General features: G+C 42.5%; 1 protein-coding gene across 3 annotated transcripts in view; it reads left to right on the top strand.

Moving 5' to 3' along the window:
- LOC141920567 (sodium/potassium/calcium exchanger 3) overlaps nucleotides 1-26127 on the top strand; it is a 282625-nt gene that overhangs the window by 162605 nt on the left and 93893 nt on the right. For 2 of the 3 annotated variants that reach the window (XM_074817520.1, XM_074817519.1), the window contains one exon: nucleotides 340-452. In XM_074817520.1, coding sequence (XP_074673621.1) covers nucleotides 340-452 — 113 coding nt within the window. Of the gene's footprint in view, nucleotides 1-339; nucleotides 453-13669; nucleotides 13736-14745; nucleotides 15339-26127 lie in introns of those variants that run through there. The other variant, XM_074817527.1, reaches the window with a different exon arrangement.

Raw genomic sequence — 26127 nt, 5'->3', positions numbered from 1 at the left:
TCATGGTTATAGTAAAGCGTCAAAAGCCCCACTGAGCATGGCATCAGAGTGCCAGCAGGCCACAGCCAATGGCCAGGGTCCCCACAGCAGCAGAGGATTAGTTGAGGGAAGTTCTCAGATAATCCTAGAAGGTGGATTCATCCCCTTCAACACTGCTTGCCTTGTATGATGGGAAGAGTAAAGAGGAAAGGGAAAGGATGGGGTGAGAGAGATCCCCTTAACTCTTTGCTTTAATCCATGGAAATTGTCTGGATTAGCTCAGATTAATGTATTTCTGTTTAAAAGTTGAAAAACTTTTCTTGAGTCATGTCTGATTGTACATGGTTTCCATCCCTGCAGGTATGGGAGATATGGCTGTGTCCAACTCCATTGGAAGCAATGTTTTTGATATTTTAATTGGCCTAGGCCTCCCATGGGCTTTGCAGACCCTAGCAGTGAATTATGGATCATACGTAAGTCCTACATTTGTTCACATGATTATTTATTTATTTAATGTTTTTAATAAAACATGTATTTAGAGAGAAAAAATAAACTCCAAAATTCTGTGGATTGGATTTGAAGAAACAAAGAGTTTTGCTCTGTTACGATTTAGGAGAAGTAGCAATTAATTGTCAATGGACATTCCCCATCCTTTGGAGGACAGGTACTTTCATCCTTAAAGGCAGAAGGCTGTGCTGAAATAAGCTAACTCTCTAGAGTATACTGTATTTTCACACACTTGAATATATTCCAAATAAGGAAAATGATCCTGTTTTTAGTAAGTCAGAGGGCATAAACACATAGGTGGAAAGTAAAGAATAGAGCAGACCTGTAGGGCTTTTGGTAAGAAAACTTCTAGCATTACTAAACTGTTAACACCCTGGAAGATGAAGGAAGCTGTTAAATAACTGGATATTTCAGAGCGTGACCATCATCAGGAAACACTGCAGAGCTTTCCTGTTTGAGGAGAAACTACCCAACACCAATGAAACCATCCTTTACTTCCCAAATGATAAAAGAGCCACCTCCTCATCCCCAAAGTTGTTGCAGGCTTCCTTCTGAGAAGGAAGAGCAGGAGATGCCATGAAGTCCTAGAGGGAAGTCGCTGTTGCTGTTAACTGGATACCACTCAGCAGTGTAGGAAGGAGGAAACGTTCTTGATTACAACTGCTGAGTGAATGCAAAGTTAAAAGACTGGAGAATTGTTGAGGTTGGCAAGTATCTTTGGAGATCATCTAGTCCCAATCCTCTGCTCAAAGCAGGGTCAGCTAGAGCAGGAGGCTTAGGACCATGTCCAGTTGGGTCTTGAATACCTCCAAGGATTGGAGACTGCAACAGCCATTCTCAACAGCCTGTTTGGTGTTTGACCACTCTCACAGTAAAAAAACGTGCTTCAGTTTAAATGGAATTTCTGAATTTAAAATTGTGTGTGTTGCCTCTTGTCCTTTCAATGGATACCATTCAGAAGAGTCTGGCTGCATCTTCTCTGTCCTCTCCGATCAGGTATTTATACACATCAGTAAGATCTCTCTGAATCTTCTCTTCTCCAGGCTGAACTGTCCCAGCTCTTTCATCCTCTTTTGTATGTCAGATGCTGCAGTCCCTTAAATCATCCTTGTGAGCCTTCACTGGACTTGCTCCAGGAAGTCCATATCTTCCTTGTACTTGAGGAGCCCAGAACTGGACCAGGCACTCCAGATGTGTCTCATGAGTGATGAGTAGAGAAGGATCATGTCCCTCTACCTGCTAGCAAAGCTTCTCCTGATGCAGCCCAGAATGCTGTTGGTACTTCATGCCACAAGGGTGCATTGCGGACTTCAGCTTGGTGTCCACCAGGATCAACAGGTTTTTCTCTGCCAAGCTGCTTTCCAGGTGGTCAGCCCCAGCATGTACTCATACATGGGGTTATTCTTTCCCAGGCACAGGACTTTTAATTTCCCTTTGTTGATGTTCATGAGTTTCTTGCCTGCGCATTTCTCCGGCCTGTTCAGGTCCCTTTGGATGGCAGCACAACCCTCTGGTGCATCAGCCACCCCTCCCAGTTTTCTATCAGCTGCAAACTTGCCGAGGGTGCCTTCTGGCCCATCATCCAGTTCATTAATAAAGACATTAAGCAGTATTGACCCCTGGGCTAAACCACTAGTGACTGGCCTCCAGCTGGACTTGGAGTGCAGCGGTTCGGCCAGTTATCAGTCCACGCCACTGTCTGCTTATTTAGTCTGTCCTTCCTCTGTTTGTCTATGAGGATGTTTGAGAGACAGTGCCAAAAGTCTTGCTAAAGTCAACGTAAACAACTTCTGTTGCTCTCCCCTCATCCAGCAAGTCCACCTCATCATAGAAGGCCATCAGGCTGGGTAAACATGATTTCCCCTTCATAAATCTATATGTCTACTCACAATCGCTTTCTTGTCCTTTGTATGTTTAGAAGTGGTTTCCAGGGTTATTTGCTCCATCACCTTCCCAGGAATCAAGGTCAGGCTGACCAGCCTGTAGTTCCTTGGATCTTCCCTCTTCTTGAATATAGGAGTGACAAAAGGAATTGATGCTGTAGGAATAAAATGCCTTTCTTTAATGAACAGCTTATATGAAACTTATCTATATTTTTTGCAGAAAAGGACGAAAACAAGTGACTGAACAGAAGCAGCCAGCTTTCTTGGAGGCATAACAATGTCACTACTGTTTTGCACACCCAAAATGTTCATTGTACAGTGTGATCACATGGTTAGAAAAGTCAGTCTTGGAAACAGTCCCACAATTAGCAACGAGAGTTTCCTCAGTTTTCACTTGCAGTTCCTGGATTTCTCTCCAAATCCTTGGATAATTGGACTTCAAAACAAAACAAGCCCCCCCTTCCATCCCCCCCATTAATAGTAATGAATTATTTAAGTATTACTAAGTTGTCAGAAAAGGCTAGAGTTAGCTGAGTCAGGTGTAGCCTGGTGACAGCATTAAGAGCTGCAAGGTGCTGTTAGTTATTCAGGGAGCCCTGCTGATGCCTGGCACCGAGATCAGCAGGGGCAGAAGATGAGGATCTCCTGCTCACTGAGGTCCGTAGGGTTGAGCCTTGGACAACTTGCACGAGCAAGGCCTGCTCACTGCGTGGGGGTTCACAGGCTCAGGCCAACCTGCTTGTCCACTAAATGTGGCTGTGAGTCAGAAACACTAGGTAATTTCTGAGCTGACAGTCACAATTTAGTACTGCTCCTTTGGTATTTCGTAGGATCCAAATTTGTCTTTGTAGCATCTCCTCCAAAAGAGGAACTTCTCAAAGCCATCATGATGCCTCTGTCTTCTGTACAGAGGGCAGGAGAGATTTGTAAAAGACAAAAAGAGCTTGCTTGATCATGATTACTTTTGCATACCATCCAAAACCACGATTGCCTCCCCAGAATGTTTAATAGAAGAGGACTGTGGCAAAGTTAAGCTTTTGCTGAAAGTAGAGAGTAAATGCATTTTAATAAACAAGCTGTTAAGGCAGTAATAGCTTTTGTAGAAGCCAAAAAAAGTGGACTATGTGATTTGAAAGTTAAGCTTTAATGCAGAAGTGCCTCCTAGAAACCCCCTCCAACCTTATTTTTCTGGAAGTCTAAACAGTCAGGGCTTTCTCCAGAGCATGGTATTTCTCTAACACCATACTCTCTGTAAAATCCCTATGTATCTCTTGTTCCAGGCTGCCTGACTCAGAATCCCCTGTGGGCAAAATTTGCTCCCTGTTAATGCTGGTATAAAGAGTTCTGGTATGTTACTGTGCAGAAATGAGGAGGATCTGCTCCCTTTTTCTTTCCCTTTGTCTGCCTTTGTGCTGTGGTATGCACATGCATGTGGCAGTGTGGTGTCCTGTGATTATGCACATTCTGAACTTTCTCAGCCACATGCAGTAAAGTGGCTTCATGCAGTAACCAGCCAAGCAGCTGCTCCAACCAGGAGATTTATGGGGTTTTGTTCTGAACGTGAAGAGCAGTCTCACTGCTAATGGTGCTTTCAACTGCTGTAGCACCCTTTGTAGGATGAGCTTGTGTTTTGAGCCTTCCTTAAACTCCCTAAGACCGGCTGGGTGTTTCAGAGCCCATTTTACAAATGGTGCATTATGATTTTGAGGTAAGCAGAGAGCTTTAGATGAGATGCAGCCTGCAAGCTTGTGGCTCATTGTGAGATGTCGATATAGTGAAAGCATTGTCCCTCAAGGTCCTGCTTGCTGCCTAGTTTTGTCATCTGCCTGGCAGCAACCACAAGAAGCCATGCAGAATCAGGACTTCTAGTTTAAGCAAGTTCATTCCATGAGATTGTGCCTAAGGGCGGAAAATACAGCTTGTGATCTAATAGATAAGACGGGAAAAGAGCAAGAGGCAACTTGTCAAAGAGAGATGAAGGGACTTGCTGGAGGTCATACGGTAGGTAAGTGGCAGAACTGGAAATAGACTGAATCTCTTGAGAAACATCCTGGTGCTGGATTGCTAAATCGCAATCATTTTGATTAAGTGCCTCTCCCAAGTCTGACAGCACTTTTCCCAGGTCCATTGTTGACGGATGTTTCAGCTTAGTATTATTTTATTCTTCCTTCTTGTTACAAGAAAGGAATGGAAAACCATCTTTTGCTTCTCAGGCTGCATCTTGGAAGCATCTGTCACCTGTTTTAGAGAAGGAAGTTCCCCTTCTGTTTTCCTACTTTAAATGAAACATTTTCCTGTAGGATGTGGGTACACTGCAAGTGGAGACTGCAGGGCAGTCACAGCCCCGGTCTGAACAGGGCGGCTGCACCCACATGATGTGATGTAGGAGGCTGGCACACCAGGCAGCGCTTTGCAAAACCACTGTATGCTCCAGGGCACTGGTCTGTGATATCATTCACCCTGCCTCGCCTGTGTGTATCTGTTACCACAAACCAGGTCTGTCTCAGTGTGATCATCAATGTGCAATACTGTGTTTTTATTCTCTTCCTTCTGGTGCTGACTGGAGTCAGTCCAAACCCAAGCCTGAGAATGCTCCATCTCATGCTTCTCCACGAATATGTTAGTGTTGGTGCAAACAATAAAAGGTCCTGCTCTGCCCTCCACCCTTTGCTTTCAAGTCAGTTGTTGGTCCCGCAGTTCTTGGTTTGGGACAGGCCACTGACGCTTTTCCCATCAAAAGGCAGATCTAGTCAATATGACACAGCTTCCACACCAGAACCCTTCTGTTTCTACAATGTCTAGTCTCTAACCCAACTATATGTTTATTATTTTAAGAGTCCTTCTTATTTCTGGACACCCATTAATGTCCAGGCACTAACTCTGCCTTCCTCTGTGCTTCCCACTGGAGATTCCATCTCCTCTACTCCGAGGTCACTCGTCCACCCTCCTGCTGCAGCTCTGGCCTTCTGTTATCAGCCATCGCTAATCTAGCATGCCAGCAGGACTTACAGAGAAAAAGCAGCATCCCTCTGGACCTAGAGAGACCTTTGAAAGAGTTCACTTTCTCATCTCTTCCAGCTCTTGAGTCCTGGAGACATTGCTGACTCCAATACTATATGCATCCTTCCCCAGTGGCCCTGGCAAATCCAGAGTGGAAGGACATTTGCTGCGTGTCTTCCATTCAATTGCTTACCCCTGGAATCTTTTTGTGGATGTGAAGCTGTAAACTAGACATCAACCAGGAGTACTTTAGAGAACAGGAATTTTAGCCTAAGCATGAACAGCCAGATTTGTTCACATCAGCATTTGGGAGTACAATCATATGTCTATCCATCGTTCCTCTGCCTGGTAACTTCAGCCAGTTTCAGCGAATTTGACAGCAAGTTAGAAGTTTTAGAGACATTACATTGCTTTCATGCAATGACAGCTAAAGAGAGGAGAAGTAACCCGAGCTCGAGCCTTGTTAGTCATGGGAGGATCCAGAGGGAAGCGGTCGCTCAAGAAACACGCATTGAGACAGCAAGTGTCACTGCTTTGCTACTCACTAACCAGTTTGCTATTCAGTGTTTTAATTCCAAGGCACTGTGATGAAGCTTATGACATCAGGACAAAGCTGGCCTTCATCTCCTCACAGCCAACATCTGTGTATCTGTTCCCTGCCCCATTCTGGCCCAGTATCTGCATATAGACCACGTTAAATCCTCTGAGAGAAGAGGGAGGATAGGTTCAATGGATCTGTCAGTCATCGGGGCAAACAGAGGGATAGCAACAGGGTGGTGACTCTGAGTGTCTGCAGGGGTCCCTGCTTCCCACAGCATCACCCTTCACTTCTGTAGATGTTACTCCTCTTCCTGCTCTGGGGTGTCAGACACTTTCCAGCTGTCACATTAGCATCTGCAACATGATGTGCTGGTATCACTGCAGCAGCATGCAGCTTGGCAGTTATTAATGGATTAATTTATTAGCTGATCCCAAAAATCTACAGATGGGCATAGCAGCAGGTGCATGCTGAAGCTGCTAACTAGTTCCTCTAGCTTTCTGGAACAGTTTGCATGTATTGAGTGCATTTGCTTCCTGCTTTCATGACAGGGAAACTAGGATGATTATACTGTAGTAGACCGAAAGTGTCTAGAGCAAAAGTGTCTGGTCCCTTCCAAAGCTGGAATACAGGACAATACAATACAGACAATACAGGAATTCTCTCCAACCGTAATGCCTGCATTTCTGTTTAATACCTTGAGTGTCTATTTGCAGCACTCCATTACGTACTCCAGGGTGTGTACCTTCTGCAAAGTGAATTGTGTGATACAGAGCAAACCAAGGATGCTTTCTTAGGAGTCTCAGAAAAGGTCCAAGAAGGAAATTCCATTGAAATATGCAGGAATGCAGCACATGTCTGAAGTTCCAGTTTGTTGAGACTGCTGTCTCATGACAAGACCTGGGGAATGCAGGATTTACACTGAATTTCCACTGCCAGGCAGGGACACTGCAGGAAAAGGATCCCCAAACAGACAGAGGACCTGCAGCTTTTTCAGCCAAGGGACTGGAAACATAACAGAATCCTTCTAATATTTCTGAATGAGGTAATTTCTCTCATATTTGGACCCTGGAGCAAAACCAGTTTGGGTTTTGGCAATAGCTCCTTGTTTTCCCTTCAGCAACTGCCAGAAAAGAACTGAACTTTTATTTCCATTGTTTTTCTTCTGCTGTTTAGCTTCAGCCTCAGTTACTTATTGCCTGCAGGAGCTGCGTGGGAATAGCTGGAGCTGGTGGCAGCATCTTTGTATTTGCTGCACAAGAAGCAGGGAGATAGTCTCCATTCAAATTCAGAGTAGATTTTGAACTTGCAAACCTTTCATGTGTGATCAGTCAAATAGAGCATTCTTCTGGCTTGCTTTAGCCACTAGATACAAGCTGAACCTCAAAGGAGAGTTTGGGAATGTTGATTTTTCCTCCTTGCAGTATGAGGGAGTGCTTTGTCTGCAGACAGTTCTCTCCTGGGGAAGAAGCATTTCCTATTCTTAAATGAACAGGGAACTAAGCTTTTCCTTCTATAATTAAGAATACTCCAGCTGAGGCCCTTTTTCTGCTCTTTGCTAAAAATTGAAATTATCTCCTCCCTTACTGTGAGTTTTGAATGTTTGCTAGCCTTGTTTTCTCTGAACTTGCACGTTGTCACATACCCTTAGAAAACCTATTCCATTGCCTCTTGCAGAAAATGCTGTTTGTCTCATGAGAAGGCTGCTTGACTGATTTCTACCCTAATTTGACACATCAAGGACACATTTTTCTTAAGCTTTTGTACCAAATTTCAGAATCTTCTGAGCTCCTGTGCTCACAGTTAGAAGTCACAATAGGGCAGACTACAGTGATAATCAGAGAAGTGGGAATAGTTCATCAGTTAAAACTGTATTTCCAGAGTTGTAGACTTAGGTAAATTTATGAAACAGCAGCAGGTAATCCAAAATCAAATGCAGAAAAATAAAGGATCCTTTGGGCAACTGGAGAACTAAAATGAGAGAAATGAGAAATAAGTGAACAGTGGCTATTCAGCCTAGTTCGGATTTAACTATCTCAGAACCACTGAGCAATACTGTATAAAACAATTCATGGTTCTGTATGATTACTTTTTGAAATAGATAGGTGGGCATTAGATTAGAAAATGCTGAAAGGCTACCAGAGCTGGCAAGAAGGTTAAAAAAAGCAGCATGCCTACTTGTGTGGCTTTTGTGATTCTAGCCAATGCTGTGAACAGAACGGCTGTAATGTAGTCCTGGGCCAAACAGGAGGGGATTGTAGGAAAACCTTTAGCATTAGCAGGTAGGATAAAAGAGTAGGAAGTTGTTATACCTGCCTTTTTGTTCTGATGAGCAACTCCTGCTGTGCACCAATTAGTGCAATACCGTTTAGAGTTGCAGCAGACTTAGAGCAAATCTGAACCTGTCTCCTTTGAAACTGAATGTTCTCTTTGTTGGTGGTAGATAAGTAATAACAGTGTTCGCTAGAATTAAAGGTTCTTGCTTTCATTAATATTTGGGGGTTTCTGTTGTATTTTCAGAGAACTATTTCCAGAGCTAGGCTTAGGCCAAGAGCTTTGGCAGCGGTCCTCTGGTTACTCTTAATGCAAGAATTAAATACCTCAGTGCCCAGCAGCAGATTTGGTAGAAGCTTATATCCCAAACAATGTGGGCTATTTGTCCAAGCCTGCCTCCCTCAGCTATGGTAAATGGGAAGTGCTCTAATGTGCATCAGGGAAGTTGCTGCTGGCTGATATGACACTGGAAAACCCTTATAGTGCAAGGTTTACCGGAGAACATTTCTCCAAATCCTCAGGCTGCAGACCCACCCCCTCCCCCAGATACTTGGCAGTGAGTTTCATCTAGCTCCAAGGACACCTTTCTTTGTTGGAGTGAGAATATTCAGAAAAAAATAGCCCTCAAAGACCAGACTACCATTGCATTTTGGACCTGAACAAACCCAGACAGCTTTCATTCTCTTCTCAATGTGAGCTATAAAGTCTCCAAGAATCTCAAAGCACTCTATTAGTCCAAGAAACCTTTACGGTAAGAGGTATCTGGGCAACAGGCTTAAACAGGAATTATATCTACAACGAGGGAGGTTTCTTAGGGGTGTAAATCAGCTTGCTCCAGGACTGTCTTAAATAACCCAGAGACACTGGGCACAGTGCCTGAACATATGCCATTCTTCACATGTGCGAAAGCCTGGTGAGGTCAGACTTACTGCATGTGCCAGAAAGTCAGTGCAGCATATACAACTGGACTGCCTGCACACACCATGCAGAGCTGCTCTGTGCATAAGCAGCGAGCCAAATTAATTGCACTATCTGTGTGCACAGTGTAACTCCACAGCATGTATATGGCAAGTCCAGTGCATCTGGAATTACACCCAGCACCATGGAATCCATCTCCCAGCCATCCCAGGGCAAATCTGCTTTGGGAATAGGCTTACATCAATGTTGGTTTGTTCCAACTGTCCTTCTGTTGTTTTTCATTTGCTTCTCATTGTTTTATAGCCCTTCTCACCTGTCGTCTTTGTCCTCTTCTGTTCCTTTTCTGCCCGCTCCATGGCATGGCAGGGAGATGCCATGCCTCCTGAGCCACAGTGGAAACATCTGGAATTCTGCACCACTTTTATAGTGCTTTGAGCTCACCAACAAGGCTTTTTACCCAAAGAGTTGCACTTTTTCTTCCAGAAAGTCCAGCTGTGATATGTATCCAGTTCAGCCAAATGAGCTTCCTGACAGAGTGCATTCCACAGCTAGCATTTGCTCACCCAAGGAAACCACCCTTTGCTGTGTACATGGAAGGGTTTTAATCCTGCTGTCCCATGGCAGAGTGAGGTATTAGGTGATGACCCTAATAAATGGTCTGATCTTTTGCAGAGCAAAAGGCACTGGAAAGTGAAGACTCTATTAGAAAACACCCTGTCACCCCTCCCAGGAAATCCTTTCTTTTTATGGGAATAGTCCAAGCCTCATAAAGAAAAGTTCTTGCTATTTAGGTTAATTGATAACTAATTGCTTTGCCAAACACTGGGAGCTGGGCTAGATCCCAGGCCAGGAGCATTGGTAGTTAAGCCGGAGTTGAGAACTTTTAACCGGGAGTGAAATTCAAGTATTTTAATGCAACACCACTGCAAGGGAAAATTGGTGCTCATGCTGCTGAAGGGGTTGCCACATTTGCTTTGCCCGTGGGGGATCAGCATGACATGTGTTACTGTTACATCCGTAAAGTTGTCATAAATAATTAGCACACACTTTCTACTTTTGTATAATCCTTAATAGCAACTTTTATTTCCCTCGGTGACCTCCATAGAGGAGCCTTGCCGACAGTCCAAAGAAAGCAGCCCCAAACGCCTCTCTTCGGAAGCACTGTCCTCAGCAAATTAGACACAGAGGCCTTTGGAATGGTCTTCTTTCCAAATGTCTGCTAGTTTTATGGAGGCTAATGATGTAACTGAGAAGCAGCGTCTGCACATTAGGTTGAATTCAGACATTTTCCATGCTAAAATAATTCCAGCTGCTTCATTTGCTTCCTTTTCCTGTAGATTCCTTTCCGATTGATGTATTTCATACTGACAGTTTTTACAGATACTGGCACTGGTCAAAGAGAATTCCTGACCAAAATCCAGACAGGAATTTATTGTAAAATAGTATCTGCCTTTCCTAGCCAGCTGCTCTTCATTTGGGGTAGCAGGGAAGGTGACTTTAAAATTGTATTTTAGTTACACAAAGTTAGTTTAGGGTTTTTTGCATTTTAGAATAACTAAAATGGAAATCCAGGTTAGCTGTCATGTATGGCCCATTCAGATTAGCAGAAGCGGGAGAAGAGGAGTGGATGCATGGGAGTGAATGAAGTGCAGTGGAGCAGTCCGTCTCCTACAGGGAGCAGTAAGTGGGCACAGAGCCCCCAGATTACCTTGTCCTGGCTCCTTAGTGTAACAGGCAGTGTAACCCTGTGCTATAGGGTGTCAGAGAAAAAGGTCTTCTGGGTCAGAAGCTGATGTTGCCTCTCATCCCAGGAGAGCAGCTCATGTTTAAGAAAAACTTAGAGGTTTGCTCAGGACTGGTAATAGAAGCTGCAGTGGCCTTAGAGACTTCTTCAACAGCTGCAAGAATATACTTCCTCCTGTCTGCCACTTACAACCTGAAGTTTACATTAGCAGTGGGATCATTACATTTTTCACCTTCACTTATGCAGACAGTCCCAAAATTGGCCTTCACACTCTGAAGCAATCCAAATACTTCATTTCTTTGGACAGTCAGTCTAGCAAGACTATTGTATTTTGTGTGTAATGGCCATAGGAATATAATGGTCCTGCTGTACATGCATACACTACAGCTTATGTCTTAAAGAAATCCTGTAATACCTTTAAGAACAAATGATCATCATGGTTGTAGCCTTTTTTATGATGGCAAAAATCAGTAGAGAAGGAAAATGTGCCACTTGTCCAAGCCAGTATTTTAACACATATGAAGATAACAGCAAATCTCAGGCAGCAACAGAACTCTGCAAATTGGTGGGATGCTTGTGAGTACAAGTGCTGTAACAATTCCAGTCTGTAGCAGCTGTGCAAGACCTATTCATGCTTACCACGGTGTATTAGAAGTACAGCAATGTGTTATCATGCTGAATCTTAAGCATGTGCGGGAGAAGAGAGAAATCCTTCCAGGACTGTCTTTTTGCAGCATGCTTGACCTTGTCTCCAATGTGAATTCGCATAGAGGATCCTGGGTGTATGGAATTCATTGCAGGCTCAGGTTTGCAAAATGTCAGAACAAATAATCCTTTCGTTGACTCTAGAATTCAGACTCTTCCCTCACTTAAGTCCTTGGGGAATGAAGTTAAATCATTACTCTGGATTTGGGAGCAATATTTGGGTTCGAAATGTTTCCTGATTGTGATGCAGAATGATACAAGTGCCTCAGCAGTCTTGCATTCATGAAATTGTAGTGCTGCTTATCATCGAATTAGCAATACCCACTTCTCTTGCAAATGGGCTTCTTTATAGTCTAACTGGAAGGATGTGAGCACTGAAAAGTGGCCAGTGATACACTAGGTACTGTTATTTTCTGTGTTGACAGTTGAGAAAATAATATTGTAGCGTAGAAGTTTAGTTTGAATTGTTTATTGGACTACAAACAGTTTAAAAAACAAGAAATAAATCCAGCTGTTAGAAAAAGATGTGTTGTTTGAGGTGGATGAACTTTAATTCTGGGAACTGTTTTGCAGGAATGGACTAATGCTTTTGCTTCTCCTTGTATACAAATGTAGAACAAGCTGGGCAATTAAGAACTGGATACTAGCCCATTTAAGTAAGATCACTGCATTTAGTTTTGCTGTTTGACCCCAGCAGCAGAGTGGTGTGACTGAAAATATATCTGCCCTACACAAAATCAAAGTCTACTAGACAAACAATAGCAATGTCCTTTTCTAAAGCATCCCTGAAAAATACTTGTACATAATTTCTTGCTAAGATTGATCTCCACCAGGAAACGTAAATAGATGGTTATTACTTTAAGTAGTAATCAGTTTTCATGACTGTCAGTTGAAACTCAACTTCGCATAGGGTTTCATTGCACAGAAGGTGCAGGGAGGAATACAATGGGCTGTGTTAACGTTATAGTGGCCTTAAGATGATAATTGGTATTAGGTGGTCTAAAGATTCACAGTTCAGTCACCCATGACACATGGCCCTGTTGCTTCCCTGGAGAAGCTGACCTTCCCTAGGAAGAAGTCTTCCTCACACAGTAGCCCCTGCAGAAATGCATTGAGAGACTCCACTTGAGCGCTCTCTTGACGACAGTGCAGGTGATACTTTGAGAAGATCATATAAAAATGCCCAAAGGGACAGTCATTAAGCTTCTTGAGAGAAGAATGGAAATTGAGAAGTGCAAGCCTAGTTAAGGAACAGAATTAGAGAGGTGGTTTTACTCCCTGTAGCCTTCCTATGTAGCTTTAGGTTTATGTCACATAAAATCATGTTTTTAAATGTATTTAGGGCTTAAAGATACAGGTGAGTGTCTTTGATTAGACTCTGAAGCCTCTAAAAATGACAGTTAAATAGCTCTACAGCTTTGAGGACCTGTATCTTGGTTCTCCACTTGCACAGTGGATGTAATTGTGGCTCTGCCATGAAGAGGGCTACATCAGAGCCTGTGATGTGCCTGGGTACCTTAGTGATGATATCTCTACACAGCCCTGCAGGCAATAAGTTGTCTCCTTGCCTTATTTGCCTCAGTACTAAATAGTGTTCTGCCTGTGCTAGTGTGCAATGATGCATTGATATTGATGATTTTCAGCAGTTGAGTTTCAGGCCGTGAGATTACCGACTTGTTTCCTTCACCGAGATGAGTAAGAATAGGGAAGAAATTATGTGTTTGTGTGTGTCCTTGTTTATTTTCCCCCACTGTGAAGCATTAATTGGTGACTGAATGCCAAACTTCCTTTCCCCCATTTGTTCTTACAGGACTCACATAGGAGTTAATTTCAAAAAGAAAATTTAATGATATAACAGTATAAGGGATGACAAAGTCTGTGTGTGGGTGGAACAGTTTGAAATGCTGTCAGGTCCTAAGGACACTACTCTAATAATACTCCTTCTTCTTTGGCAATAGGGGGTAGGCAAAATAATCTGTGATGTAATGGTCTGACTTGGTATTTACAGCTTGCGAGCCAGTGTTTAGCAACTCAGCAGTTTAGGATTACAGAATTATCAGCAGAGAGAAATATTGTTGCTTGAAATTGTGACATGGTTTTATAAACTTCCTTCTTTTACAGATTCGGTTAAACAGCAGAGGACTTATCTATTCTGTTGGTCTCCTGCTGGCATCTGTTTTTGTCACAGTATGTATATAGTCTTTTGTTCTTCATTTCCAAAAGAGTGATTTCTATAGACGTTTTCTTCACCTGTTCCTTTCTCACCTCCAGCTGTAACAGTGGCTGCAAACTCTGTTGTTAAGGGACAGGAAGGGTCACTCCTATTATAAACTTGCCAAGAGTTTAATCTGGCACTTTGCAGAAGCTATCGCTGTTGTAATATGGCTCTCATATTTGTATATTTTTCATGGGAGGAGCCTGAGAGATACATTAGTAATCATTAGTTATTTTTCATGCTAGAGTTGAACCAGATCCCTTGATGTATGATGAGATCCGTTCTCCTGTTGGACAGGTAGACAAAATGCTGTACAGTTTACTCTGGCCCTCTGTAGGAACCTTCTGAAATACAAAACAGACCAGAACAAATAGTGCCTCCACGTGATGCTATTTCTATTGAAGTCAGTGCCTCACATTCCCTGACCTGTCCAGTCCAGCACAGCAGACTAGAAATGACAGAGAGAACAGAATTTATGTGACATCTTCCAAATCTTGAGACCAGCTGCTGTAGGGAGTCCACACCAACACAATTCCCACATACACAAGACTTCAATCTTTTAAGAGGTTTGTGTGGGAGCAAACTAAACAAAGTCAAGCACAGCCTTAGACTGTGTGGCTCTAGACCGAGATGCAGAAGGGCACATGAAGCGTTTTGAGTGAAGAAAAAGGAATCTGGCCTTTGAAAATGTTTCTGATGGAATTAAATGGGATTATTCTTGCCAAAATGAAATTTGTTGCAGAAATTTAAGGCCCTTGGGCCAGGACTCAAGGTGATGTAAGTCAGTGTGGCTTCAATGACTGCAAGGGAGCTACTCTGATTTACTTCAGCTCACTTGTTGCTGTATTTGCACTGTGATTGCTTCCAGGTGACCATGATCAGTAAGGGGACAGTCATTTCCGTGCTCCTGTAATTGAGAAGGGGATTTGCCACTTTATTTGAAATGTTCCTGCTGTGGTGGCTTACTCTGTGTTTATTGTAGGTTTTTGGCGTCCACATGAACAAATGGAAACTGGATAAGAAGCTAGGGTGTGTGTGCCTTTCCCTTTACGGCATCTTCCTGTGTTTCTCCATCATGACAGAATTCAATGTTTTCACATTTGTGAACTTGCCAATGTGCAGAGATCACTAATGCAGGTGGCAGACTGTCGGGAGGATCTTCCTTCTTACCTGTGCAATACAAACCACGGCTGGCATCTCCTGAATGCGGTGCACCTCCAAGTCGTGACGTATATCCTGTTCACTGTTCATAAGACCTGTGGCCCCATCTAGGTCTGCCCTCTCCCTGACTCCCCTACAACCTGGAAAAATCCTGCATCGATGTGAAGATTATTTTTTTTCAACATTCATGTGATTTCCTAGCTCAGTTTTTGAACAGTGTGACTGGGACTGTAGATGAACTGGCTGCTAACTGGCGTCAAGCCAGGCAAAACTGGTCTGCTACAATTCCTTTTTTTTTTTTTAAGTTATTTGATGGAAGACTAATCTAATTTATGACTTAAGACTATTGCTACAATGCAGAAGAGGGTACATCATACAGGGGCTGATTTTCAAGGAGATTCATGGGAATTTTTTTGGTTGTTTTTTTTGCTTGGGTTTTTTGGTTTGGTTTGGTTTGGTTGGGGGGGGGGGCGGGGGGGGGGGGGGCTTTTTGTTGTTTATTTTTAAATTGCCAGAGATCAGCGTCCTCTCTTGCAGCTTCTTCTGAGCGCTGGGTCTCCTGTAACAATCCAAAGGTCACAGGGCAGTGTAATATGGGAATACAATTCAAGGCACTTGGCATATGAATGGATTTACTGCGTATTAAAAGAAGATTGTCAAGGCAACAGACTTTTTACCATAAATAATGTACAGGTGTGATGTGGAATGCAAGGTAAATGTGGATTCAAAGGGTAAACACTGCTACCATTTTACTACTAATGTTGGAGTTTTATTACTAGGGTGTTTATGGTATTTCCAAGCAATAGTTTGATTGCCAGCCCAGGAGGGCTACCAAGGAGGTGTCCTGGTTTTTAATGGTCTGCACGTGGAAATGGAAGGTCAGAACTTTCTCTGCTTCATCAGATTTCTTGTTTTGGGGGGATTCAATAGTTCATGTCTTATTCGTTCTGAGAAGGACTTAAGTATGTGTTGGAACTTTTCTAAATGAGTTACAGACACTGGTTTCTTTAAAAGGAAAGAGGCATATTTTGCACAGACATAGTTACTGAAGTCATAATTTGCCATTCTTCAACGAATACACTGGACCTGGCCAGATATTTGTCGTCTTAAGCAGTTGAACTTATATGATAACATCACGTGGATTCATCACCCCTCCTTTGGGAGGGAGGAAGACACAGAGAGAGATGGCACTTTTTAAAATGTGGAATATCTTCAATGCAGACTCGCTCACAGATCTTAAGTTATTGTGAAAGTTTAGCTATTCATTGTTCCAATATCCCTGCTAGATTTTGTATAATTCTGTATTAATATGCAGGCAGATTCCACCCCATAAGAAACACCATCACAGCTTCATTTGTATGTATTGATACTGTGGATTCTTGCCAGTGCTGGCTCTTGTATTTACTTTAAGCACTGATCACTTCTGATTCATTTGGTATGTTTTTTCCTCTTTCTTGTATATGTTCTACTATGAAATGTATTAAGATACTACCAGCTAGGTGAATGTTTTTGTCTATGGTACAAACAGTGGCGAATATTGGTAGTAAAGGCACAGCAAACCCTATGTAAAAGAAGGAAAGGGAAAAAAAAACAAAACAAAACCCCACATCAGAACACCAAACCCTAAACTACAGTAGGAAAAAATACCTCCAACTTAAAAAAAAAAAAAAAAAAAAAAAGCACCCCGTTCAGACAGAAAGGTTTTTTTTATTTATTTGCACTTTTGGAAGTGATTTTTTTCAGTTTGATTTTCTTTGGGCAAAATGTTCTAAATCAAAATATTTACACCCTGTGGTTTCCATTCACCTCAGCACCTGATTTTCTTTCTTTGTTACACTAAATGCATGGAGGCACTGGCAGCTGTTGCACTGTTCGTACTGAGGAAGTCCAGTGGAAAAAGCCATGTACCGCTGGCCTTGGTGAGCAAAGTGTGCTTGTGGATCCCTGGCAAGAAGAGAAAGGGTCCGAGGACAGGCAGTAGAGAGAGTCAATGACATGCCTGCGTCATCATTTTTCATTATGGAAGACAATTGTGTTGCTACTTGTTGAGCTATGCAGCCTGTTGTTTGAGTAGCCTTCTCATCACTATGCCCGCTGGAAGTCCTCTTGCGTTAGGAAGCCCACTGTACCTTCCTCTTCTTTTTGTTGCAGTTGTTTCTTTTTTTTGTTGTTAATGAGATTAATAATCACCACTAAAATGCCTAAAATACTTCCTTAAATCAAACAGTGTTAGCAACAATGTGACACATCTTACTAAAATCCACCCCATGAACACACAGCTATACTCTTGTAGCAAGATGCAGTTGCTCCTAAGCAGAGTGTTTCCTTGCTGACAGAAGGGACAGATTTGGGGAAGAAAAAAAAATAAAAAGAAGTTTTACATCAGGGCCTATTATTACTTCTATTTTGAATATTTATACTGCTGCTCCAATGGAGCCAGTTGGATCTATTTCTACGAAATAGCCATTACCTATCCCGTGGCACAAAAACTGCATGAGTATTTTTTAGGAACTTTTCCTATTGGTGTGCATTAAATACTGTAGTATATCATAGCTTTGCATTGTGTGTAAAACCTGAAATACCTTGTTTTGACACTTGTGTGTTGTGCAACAATGTTCTGCAAGTTGTTTGTTCTAAGCAAAAGGTACATTGAACTGCCATTATCTGTGCCATATATGATTTGATAAGCAGTTCCTATATTGGCAGTTTCAGCAAGATGTGCTTATGATTTGCAACCAAATCAACCAGTGCAGACCTGGTTTGGAACAGGATAGACCGACTGAATGTGTGCATTCTTGTTTTGGTCTCCAAAAGAGAGCGCCTCTCAAGTTTGTTAGCATAATCAAAGCCTGTGGAAGGGTCCCCAAAGCAAAAAACTTGAGCAATTTTTGGCATCCTTCCTGTACGATATCTCCAAAATTCCCATAGACAGTTATATTCAAATGCAGTGTATATTAATAGCTTTACTTTATCAAGCCAAGCAGAGGACTATGTCTGAGGGGTTCTCTCCTCCCGACATTAGATTCTGGAAGCTGCCAGCTGTGCGGGGGGGGGAAAAGCCAGCACCTGGCTTCCGTTTCCCACTGAGAAGCTCTGCAGTGCCCATTGCTGCCCAAGCCGCAGGCTGTGGCTGGGATGTGGGGCCACGGGAGCCCATCAAGGCGGCTGCCCCTGCCCAGCACGGGTGGCTGGGCTGGCAGAGTCCCTGGAGACGGGCAGGATGGGGTCGTGGCGGTGGGGTGGTTGGGGGGTGGCTGGCCAGGGAGAAGAGGGGAGCTGAGGCTGTGGAGAGGCCCAGGAGTTGGGGGGCTAAGAACCAGAGGTGAAGCCAGGTTGGGTTAGGTTTTCTAAATATACTGTGATTCATTTGCATTTTCATTCCCCTGAAAGGAAGGGTCACCTTCATGTCTGAGGCTGCTCTAGTCTTTAGACCAGTCAACTGTTTTTGTTTCCATTCCTAGCGGTTTCAGACAATTCTTAATGAGTATTTCAAAGGGAGATTAAAGAGCCTTTTCCTCAGTGGAGAGCACTTCACTGCAGCTCTGACTTTGACTTGAGTTAAATATGTGATCCCTTGCTAGTTTCAACTCTGTTCAACATGTGGATGGCCTTCCTTGGACAGCAGTTCAAAGGCAGAATGATACAATATGATATGAGAACATCTTAAGACATGCTGGAAAAACTGCTTTTGTCCCTACCAAAGGTGAATTTTATACTTGCCTTTTTTTTTCCTTTTCCTTTTTTTTTTCTTTTTTTTCTTTTTTTTTTTTAATGTACTGCACTTTTTGGTAGATTGTTTCTGAGATAGGAACATCAACCTGAAATGTGTGTATGGGAGGAGATTTTCACTGGTATAATTTAGGGTTTTTTCCTGTGATGCTACTTGCCTGCTTTGTTTTCAGCTTTCTGTCCTCAGCTGTGTCGTTGAAATTAATTGGTTAGCGTACTTTGGATTTGTGATATTAGTGCTTGTGAAAACAAATACTCGTTCTTAACATTCAGATAGATGTGTGACTGGCTTTTTTCTTGACAAAACAAATCAGGTAGAACAGCAATCTAGTTTAGGAAAACAACGTTCGATGTAGGTGGAGCAACCTGAGGGTAACATTTAATATCCTGCTGTCAGAACAAGAATTTTTGTATGCCTTTTCCAAATAACCATATTAATACTTGTGAGATAAAATATAAATTGAATATTGTTGGATATCTTTTTAGAAAACCATAACTTTCTGCTGATTGACAAATGTTTCTTATATCAAGATTTTTTGGAAGCCCTAATCCTTTCAAATAAAGCTCACAGAGATGCAATGGTGTAAGGTTTATCTCTTTCAAAGTTACACCACTGGAGCTTTAAACCTGTTTAAATACGTGGTTTAAAAATTAGTCTCAGTGGACCATGCTTAGCTGGATTTAAATCTGCGCTATATTCGTGAAGTTTCACTTGATCAGTGACCACTGTAAGTTAGTCTAAAATAGACTTAAATCCAGGTAAGAATGTCCATATTAGGTTTGTACAGCTTTAACTGAATCAGTTTAAAGCCATGCTTTTAAGGAAAGCGGTGGAAATTTGAATATTTGGAAGATTTAAGCCACTTCACTTCGAATTTAAGGAACTGCAGAGTTTCGGTATGCTGAAGGGGTGTACCAAGTATAATGCAAGACTTAAAGGAAGACAGTTTTCAATATTCACTGAGTTCAGTGAAAGTTGACCTCTACTGAAATCAACGGCAAAACCCCAATGATTGTTTTGTAGGGTCAGTGTATGTGTTTGCAGCAGTAAGTCCTGAAAAGGACTGTTGCACTTTGTTTTTTAAAATGAATGAACTTTTTATTTTCTTATCAGAATAGATAACAAAATAACTATTAATATGACTAGGCACCTTTAAGGGAATTTACATCAATATTCTCTTAGCACTTAGCGGCCTCAACTCTGAAGCGTATTTCGTAAATGCATCTCCTTCCACCCAAACTGCTCTGACTTGTTTGGCTGAATCTCCAGAATCAATGTCAGGTGTGGACAAATCCATGCCTTTTGGAAAAGTTTTTTTATTCACGAGAAAGCAATGAGGGAAGAAATGGCAGTTTGTTTCATTGTGCACCAGGGGATATAGTTTGGCTGTGAAATCTATTGTTCACCGCCCTGAAACAGCCTGAGATCTAGGCCAAGTTATCCAAGTTCGGGCAGAAACAGCTAATTTCAGGAAAACTTCTAAAAAAGCACAATTTGTTTAAAGCAACAGATATTGTAATGTATTTATATAGTTAAAATGACATTATTGTGGTATATTTTAGGTAGTTTTTTATTTTACTCTTTCTAATAGCCTTGCAGAACAAGTTTTTAAACCTTCCACACCAAAACAACTTGACAGAAATCTTGTCCATATAATCTTCGTCTGCCAGGTAGGGTTTGAGTGGTGCTGAAAGTCAACATAATAATTTTACAGCAACAATTTAACATAACCTTTTTATTGCCAGTTGAGGGAAAACATAACACTGCATGCCTGAACCTATGGGGTTGGTTGTAGTTGGTTACAGATCTGCTCAAACACTGACCGTTTGCCCCTGAGGTTTTCCATCGGCATGCCTGGCAAGCAAAGCAAGGAGCTTGGATTCCCAGAGGAGTAATCCCTGTTACTGGACATTTTGTCTAAGTCATGCCATAATGAAAGGAAGGAGCTGCTGGTGCACACCACCCCTTGGTTACTGGTTATTGCCTGCTAGCTTGGAATGATACTTGCTTCTTTTTCATACTAGAAACACAGATTTCCCTTAGGAAAGTCTTACCTTAATTCTGGTCAGTGTTGTCTCCTGGCTGATCGGTGCTGGAGCAGGTGAGGAAACAAGCGCTCTGTTTGCTTCATGCACATATTGGTTGTGAAAGGATTTATCTGCAGATATGTGGGGAGAGAGGCCCGTAAAGTAAGCAAATTTTAGTAATCATAGGGATAGGTAACTGCCATTAGGAACGAAAAATAAAGACCTCTGCACTCGGGCATTGAGATCTACATACAGTTGGTGGGGTCATTTCAGTAAAGCAGTCCCCTGGGTAGCAAACCACCACATCTCTGAAGGAGACATGTTTTAATGATTCCTCAAACAAGCGGTAACCATCAGCATTACAGGTACATGGCTACCATACAGTCACAGTCATTTAGTGAGTGTTGGAGTTTCAAAGTTTTAAAAGGGAAATAGCCATGCGACGCAGGAGCACCGGTGTCCTTTGTGTTCTCTGGGATGTGTCTGCATTCTGGGCAGCGTCCAGTTCCCGTGGCTGGCGTGGCTCCCGAGAAGGATGGACCTCAGACAGGTCTCATCCCAGCCGGCAGAGCTGTGTCCACTGACTGGCAGCATGTTGTGGGAGCGGCTGTTGGGGTGGCTGCAGACCACACTGCCCTCAGCCAGCGCTGTTCAGCTGGGCTGTACTTCTGAGCCCAGCTCTCGCAGGGTCTCCAGGCTGCCCAAAGTGCTGCTCCGGAGGGAGGGAGGGTGAGAGTGGCATGCTGCTGGCTGCTCCTGGGTAATACCCACCCCCGTGCAAGGGGCCAGGGGCATTTGTAGCTCTTCCTTGGCCTGATTCAAGTCCTGGCACGCTTGGGCAGGCTGTGCTTGGGCAGGCTCCTAAGTTGCAAGTCCAGAAAGTACCAGAGCTCTTGCTTAACTTGAAAGACATACCTTGTTGCATAGAGGTCCATATATTGAAAGCTAAGCACATGCTTAAGTGTTTTGCTGAGAAATTTGATTTAGTGAATCCAGCTCTTTGGCAGGAACTGGTCCTGTACTAGCATCCATGTCACTTCTTGACTTCATTTTGTTGAGGACAGCCTTTGTTGAGAAAGGGTTAATTTTCTATACAGTGACTAAGTAGGATGCCACAGTGGCCTTAGAAACCAAATGCAGTCCCTAGCAGAAGGTAAACCTCCTTCCTGCCTGTTACAGCCTTAGAATTACATCTTGTAGTTTTCTTCACAAATTCTAAAATAACGAGAACTAAGCTGTTTGGTAAGGGAAGACAGGAATGAGGCTGGTGGAAGGGAAGGGAGAAGATAAACCCTGCAATACTGTAGCTTGTGATCATTTGAATGAAGAGAGCTTGAGTTATCTACAGAGTGCACCTTCCCATCCTGCAATCAAGGGCACAGATGTGTTCTTGCTGCAGCTGTGCCAGATGAAGAGGTGGTGACCCTTGGCCACCCGCTGCAGCAAACATCCTTATCTCTTTGCTGAAGCTTACACTCTGCTTGTATGATTGCCTGCTGACCAGTGTCAGAACAACGGGAGTTTGTTTAAGCAGGTCAGTGGACAGCTACTTCTAGGAGCACAGCTGTTTTGTGAGGGCATGTCTCTCTGGGGTGTAAGATGCTGTGTATGGGAGGACTTCTGATACAGATGAGATATGCAGACCCTGTATAAATGTTGGAACGTGCCATGAAATCTTTTTCAAAAGCAGACATCCCTGTATACCCAACAGCCGCCTGCTCATTTCCTTAAGATTTTATCTTGCTCCTTGTGTTACAAGGATTTTGCCTCCACTTTCTATCTCATAAGCTGAATCCCTCTGGCTTTGAAGGCTGACCCATGTCCTCCTTAACACAGAATTCATGCACTGGGCTGGCAGAAATAGGATGTAGTTTTTGATCCAGTAAATTGATGGGAGAAAATGCAAGAAGATCTTTGCTTGGTTCACCAATCTCAAACCACCCAACTCCAAAACAGTATAAACCTCCTGTCTACCTTTAAAATGCTCCAAACTATTGAAATAATCAGTCATTACACAGTACATGGGAAGACTTTTCATAGGATGGCTTTTCAAAGACTCTTCAAAGGGAAATTTGCACATAGGAGGATACTTTTTATCTTCAGTTGCCTCAAACTGAACGAATGGATACAACCCATGTAAAGGCACTTATACAATAAACATAATCAGTCTGATTAAGTGATTATAGATCTGACCTGGGCCTTTTATGCTTTATGAAGCCAGACTATACTGCTAATACAGTATACTAGCCTTACTGAGGCACTCAGTCTTAAGTTCATATGATTCATTGGCAGATTTTTGGCATTATTTTTTTAAAATGTATGAACTTAGATTTATATTCAAGCAACATATGTATACATACACTCTACCTAGTATGTCCACTGTTGTTAAAATTAAGCCCTGTGGTAACCAGCTGCCATCTGCATAAGAATAAAGACCAATCATGGCAACTGCTAAGATGCTAAGCATATCAGTATTTAAGATAGTCTTACACCCATCTATTTATAAATGTAAGAGATGGTTACTAGTTTTTATTTGTTTCCACATTGTATTAGCAAGGTATTGTGAGCGGTGCATGACAGTTGCATATCTATAATATAGCAGGACAAAAGCTTAAACAGCTTTGTACATTCAGCAATTTTTCTAGTTGTAATTATTGTTAGTCATTTGAAATTCCAGTTGCATTTTCTGAACATAAAGACAGCTTTGAAAAAGAAAAAAAAAAAAGACCATGTGTGAGACATTGAGGAGGTCAGGAAATTCTGCACTGAAGTATTTATATATTCTATTTATTTATTTATCGTACACTAAGAGCTGAGCCCCTGGTTCAAGGAAACATTTCCCCATGCTGGCAGAAGATTTAGGGAACTAACTTCAGTCCCCAGCTAAAGCTAAGGCCAGGTTTTCCTGAATCAGGGACCAAGCAGACTAAGCCATTAGAAGCATCTTACCATCCTTTTGAGTGGCCACAAAAAGTGGCGAGACCTTCTCATATGCTTCTTGTTAGTAGAGAAGCTGAGGAATGCTGAGAGACCCAAAGATGCTTCTGCAATGCTCACCTCTTGATCTGTAAGAGTGGAAATATATAAATAGCAAATACTCATTGCGCTCTAATGCTTGTAATATCACTGTCACAAAGTACCATTTGCAATAATTCACATTTCATAAGATACCAACAAGTAGATTTTTTTTTTTTTAGGGTTTTTTATTTTTCAGTAATCTTCTTTTATTAAGGAAGTAATCTTCCTTTGCCTAGTTTTCCCCAGCTCCCTTTAACAGTAAATGGCTCTGGTTAAATGTGAAGATCTCTCTTAAAAACAGATGTCATGTGCTAGCAGATGCTTGGGTGAAGCTGATGTTTATTGTCCCATCTTTATGACAGGCTGGTTACTGTTTACAGTAGGCAAGGATCTCCATCTTGAAATCCTGCAGTAAAAATGGTCCCACCACTTGCAAATGCAATACTTCCATATTTCCACTGCCTTGTTTTGGGTTCAGGTAGGTCAGTAGATCTCCATTGTAGAAGAACATATCACATTATTGCTATCAGTGTGAATTACAGTAGTGCTTGTTGTTGGGAAATACAAGAGCAATGATGGAGTCATTTTACAGACAGTGGTTGGGGGAGGGGGGGGCACTGGAAGCCTGTATTTCATCACCTGCTAAAGACTTGAGGATTTTTCAGATTAGAAAAGAAAACATTGGAAGATAAAGGCTGATTGCATAAAGTACTGCATCAGTCCTTCATGAAGGTTTGTACGATGTTCAAGATTTGCATAAAGTGAGCTTCCACATTCTGTAAAGCACAGAGCTCAGCCATGTTTTTCATCCTAGATTCTCAGAAACAATCCTTTTCTTGCAGTAATTCTCACTGGTGAGTCAAAACCTCTTGAGCTTAAAATATTTTTCTGTATCTCAGAATTGTATTGTAAAATTGCCGAATGCTTAGGTCAAATGAGCGGCACAGAACTTGAACTATAACAGGTTCTTGAAAGAAGCCAAAGGAAGATGTTTATGGAATAACTTTGTTCTTAAGGATTTTTTTTTTAAATGGATGACAGAAGCAAAGGACACAAAGTATGATTCAGTGATTATTCAGCACCTGTGGAGAGCAAGTGCAAATGAGAGTAATACAGCATCACAAAAAGCTGGTTATTGTGTAATTAGGATCCTGACAAGTTTTGCAGGGATTGCATTTACACGGAGGTTTGCCTGAATACTATTTGATCTTTACAACTCTCGCCCTCCTGATAAAAAGTATTTCTTCCTGGTGAGAAATACCACATCCCTTTATCAGGGAGGGGGAGAGATATGCCAAAACCAATGCCTCTGACTCAATTCTTATCCTAGCTTCACAAGTATGCGTTTTATCTGTTACATAAATGCTTGCGTAAACATGCTAGTAGCAATCTGCATACCTGAGAGATGAGCTGGTATGCATTGAACTTTGCCATGCACTGAAGATTTAGGGACAAATTTTACTTAATATTCCCTTGAGGAGTAGTTTGATTGACTTCACTGTTTGTCCTTGTAAAGCTGAGAATCATTACTAGGCCCTTAATGCAGGTGGTATCTGTAAGAGATGACTACAGGAGTGATAGATTATGTTCATCCTCACACTGAATGTTTATTTTCAAGACTGAAACCAAACTAGGAAGATGTTTGTTTGTGGATTTGGGTTTTTTTTTTTTTGCTGTCTGTCAAAGTCCTGTGCAATCTGAAATCCCTCGGTAAGGTTTGGTAGTGGTTCAGGTGTTCCTGTTGCTATTGCATCTGTCAGAGCCTCAGCCAGCAGGGATGTGCAGGAGGGCAGGACTGGTACCTCTCTTCAGTCCATGGTTCATCTGGTCACAGACATGGGGGTGTGGTGAGCAGCCCCGCAGGGTGAAGTTCACTTCTGCCTACAACCCCAGCACAAGCGTGGCAACAGAAATTCACACACTGGTAAATCGGGATTTCACTAGAACAAAAACATGAGCAGACAGACCCGTTAATCCTCAGGTATGTTGCACGAGTTTCAGGGGCCCCTGCCCTCCCCAGAGCCTCCTTCTCCCCTGGCTTATCTAGCATTTTTTTGGACCAGGCTTTCATTAGCTCAGCACTTTTTATAGCTCCCATTTATGCACTGAAAAACATGGCTGAATTCTCAGAAATGTTTGCTCTCTGCTTGCCACTAAAGGGCAACGGGTGCTATTGGATGCAGGCTCTCTGGAGAAATTTCCCTTTGTTTTCTTTTCCTTACAAGGGCTTTGCCCACTGGTGCCCCTGCAGTTGAGGTGAGTTTGCAGGTGCGTACCTGTAAGAGAGCGAGTCAGCTGGTGTAAGGACAGCTGGTTTCTTTGTACATGAGGGCCACTTTTAGCCCCTTCCAGCCTTTTTCAGAGCCACCCCCAAGTTGTATTTACGTGGCGCCGTCCCTGACCTAATAAGCCCCGTCAGAGCCGGCCT

This window comes from Strix aluco, chromosome 3 (assembly GCF_031877795.1).
Source record: "Strix aluco isolate bStrAlu1 chromosome 3, bStrAlu1.hap1, whole genome shotgun sequence".
In the NCBI taxonomy this organism is placed as follows: Eukaryota; Metazoa; Chordata; class Aves; order Strigiformes; family Strigidae; genus Strix; species Strix aluco.
Note: the sequence above shows the minus strand (reverse complement) of the source record. Positions and strands in the feature narration are given on the sequence as shown.